The sequence below is a fragment of the Chrysochloris asiatica genome, unplaced genomic scaffold (assembly GCF_000296735.1).
Source record: "Chrysochloris asiatica unplaced genomic scaffold, ChrAsi1.0 scaffold00333, whole genome shotgun sequence".
In the NCBI taxonomy this organism is placed as follows: domain Eukaryota; kingdom Metazoa; phylum Chordata; class Mammalia; order Afrosoricida; family Chrysochloridae; genus Chrysochloris; species Chrysochloris asiatica.
In genome coordinates, this window is record NW_006408851.1 from 1,572,348 (window position 1) to 1,575,093 (window position 2,746).

General features: G+C 47.4%; 1 protein-coding gene across 1 annotated transcript in view; it reads right to left on the minus strand.

Annotated features, from left to right (window-relative positions):
• Positions 1-970: 970 nt before the first annotated feature.
• The window catches only part of LOC102822548 (mucin-22-like), a 39,147-nt gene continuing 37,371 nt past the window's right edge, over positions 971-2,746 (minus strand). Inside the window, exons 5-6 of the mRNA XM_006875679.1 lie at positions 1,442-2,741; positions 971-1,147 (exon numbers count right to left, since the gene is read on the minus strand). Coding sequence (XP_006875741.1) covers positions 971-1,147; positions 1,442-2,741 — 1,477 coding nt within the window. The remainder of the gene's footprint in view (positions 1,148-1,441; positions 2,742-2,746) is intronic.

Below are 2,746 nucleotides of genomic sequence, written 5' to 3' on the forward strand. Positions count from 1 at the left end.
GAGAAATTCAATGAGTTGTAGAAGGTGTAGCATTTTCAATTGCTATGAACCCACCTGCAAATGCTTATTCTCCCTTGAGGGCTCAGACCCTGTGGGAGTCCCCTCACCATTTCTGGATTTGGAGCAAGTCTGCCTTCCAAAGCAGCTCACCTTCTGTCCTCCAAGGTCAATAAATCCAGGTAGCCCCCTCCCCAGGATCCATGAAAGGGGTACATGTCATCATTCTGGTTGGGAATTCACAAGACTCTCAGGTTTCACTCCTCATGTCATGTACCTCTTGATGGTTAGACCTTAGTAGGTCAGACAGTCCTTCCCTTGAGAGAACAGGAAGCACTCTGAAAGAGGAGTGTCAGCCAGTACCTTTGATAAGTAGCTCAGTTCTGAAGCAGATGCAAATACCCTGGGAATTGTGTATTTATGGAACATGTACCACCCCATATGCAATTGCACCTACTCAAATCATCACACTCTGGGCTTTCTGTGTGCTGCCCTAACCTGGAGAATCTAGGCACCTGCCTTTCCTTCTTATATCTCTCCATTTAGCTCCTCTGCCATCCTGTATGAGTCATGGGTCCAGAACTAGAACATGGAGACAGACACGAATGAAGTCTGGATTTTACTGTAAAGATTTTGAGTACTAAGTGAACTTGGATGTGGATTCTCTTGTGTGACTGGAAAATTTGGCTCAGAACTAGAGACATGCAGTCAGGTGTACACACAGGTTCTCACACCATACATACTGGATGGGTTTATTTTTTTGAGAAATGACCTGTGTATGCTCTCTTTTCAATGTCTGGTAAAATCAAGAGAAAAGGAGGAAATATTTTTCCTAGGACTATCAGAGAACCAAACAAAACTGGGAGTGGACTCCTAGAAATGAATGAAAGGAAACTCTGGTCTCTGGTCCCCCAACTTGTTTTGCTTCTGAAGAATGGAGCACTCTAGCTTCAGGGGTTGCTTCAGGGCCCACTCAGGGATGATTGTATCGTCCACTCAACTCCATGGCTACTGAAGATAATGGTTTCCTCCAGAACCACCTAGGCCTGAAATGGACTCCATGATTTCCTCCAAGACCGGAGCCAAGGTTGGGACCATGAGGATAGTAAAGAGCTGTGTTGAAGGCATTTCTCATTGACAGGAAATTTCTCTAGAAAAAGAAGGATGAATAGTTTTAGAACTGCACTCCTCTCTCCCAAGCCTTCACCTTGGATTCCTTCTGGAATCTCCTCTCCTTCCAACCATCTCCCTCACTTAGTATCTTTCCTCCAGTCTTTATTCCTTTTACTTCAAGTCAATAGTTTCTTCTGCATATTGACTAGTTCCTCTGGCTCTAACTTGCAATTTCTCTTTTGCAAATCTTTCCTTATCTCTCTTACTTCCCCATTCTCTTATGTTCTTGCTGCTCCTTCCCCAGGCATTTCCCTACACATTAGACACTCACCACACAGATGAAGAGACCACCAAAGAGTCCCACAGCCATTATAATTGAAACCAGCGTAATGAGGACGATTTCCCATGGCTTCAGGTATCCACTAGGCTTCTCATCATTAGTGGAAGTGGCAGCACTTGTGCTAATCCTGTTGGAAGTTACTTGGGTTCTAGTTGGAGTAGGTGTGGCAGAGCTACTGGAAGGTCCACTCGGCCCAGTGTTGGCTGATGTGCTAGCCCTGTCAGAGGTTGTACTCAACCCAGTGTTGACTGATGTGCTAGTTCCTCTGGAGGTTATAAAGGATCCAGTTTTGGCTGATGGGCTACTCTTACCAGAGGTTGTGCTGGATTCAGTGTTGATTGGTGTGTTAGTCCCACTAGAGGGTTCACTTGATCCAGTGTTGATTGACGTGCTAGTCCTACCAGAGGTTGTAACAGATCCAGTGTTGGCCAATGTGATGGTTCCACCAGAGGTTGTACTGAGTCGAGTGTTGGCTGATGTCATAGTCCCACTGGAGGTTATGGAAGGTCCAATGTTGGCTGATGTACTGCTCTCACTGGAGGCTGTATCAGATTCAGTGTTGATTGGTGTGACAATTCCACCGGAAGTTCTGCTCAACTCAGGATTGACTGATGTGCTAATATCAACAGAGGTTGTGACAGATTCAGTGTTGGCTGATGTGCTACTCTCACCAGAGGTTGTACCAGATCCAGTGTTGACCTGTGAGCTAGTCCCACTCGAAGTTCCACTCAACCCAGTGTTGGCTGATGTCCTAGTCTCACCAGAGGTTGTACCGGATCCTGCGTTGACCGGTGAACTAGTCCCACTCGAAGTTCCACTCAACCCAGTGTTGGCTGATGTGCTAGTCTCACCAGAGGTTGTACCGGATCCTGCGTTGACCGGCGAGCTAGTCCCATTCGAAGTTCCACTCAACACAGTGTTGGCTGATGTCCTAGTCTCACCAGAGGTTGTACCGGATCCAGCATTGACCGGCGAGCTAGTCCCACTCAAAGTTCCACTCAACCCAGTGTTGGCTGATGTCCTAGTCTCACCAGGGGTTGTACTGGATCCTGTGTTGACCCGTGAGCTAGTCCCACTCGAAGTTCCACTCAACACAGTGTTGGCTGATGTGCTAGTCTCACCAGAGGTTGTACCGGATCCAGCGTTGACCGGTGAGCTAGTCCCATTCGAAGTTCCACTCAACACAGTGTTGGCTGATGTCCTAGTCTCACCAGAGGTTGTACCGGATCCAGCGTTGACGGGTGAGCTAGTCCCACTCGAAGTTCCACTCAACACAGTGTTGGCTGATGTGCTAGT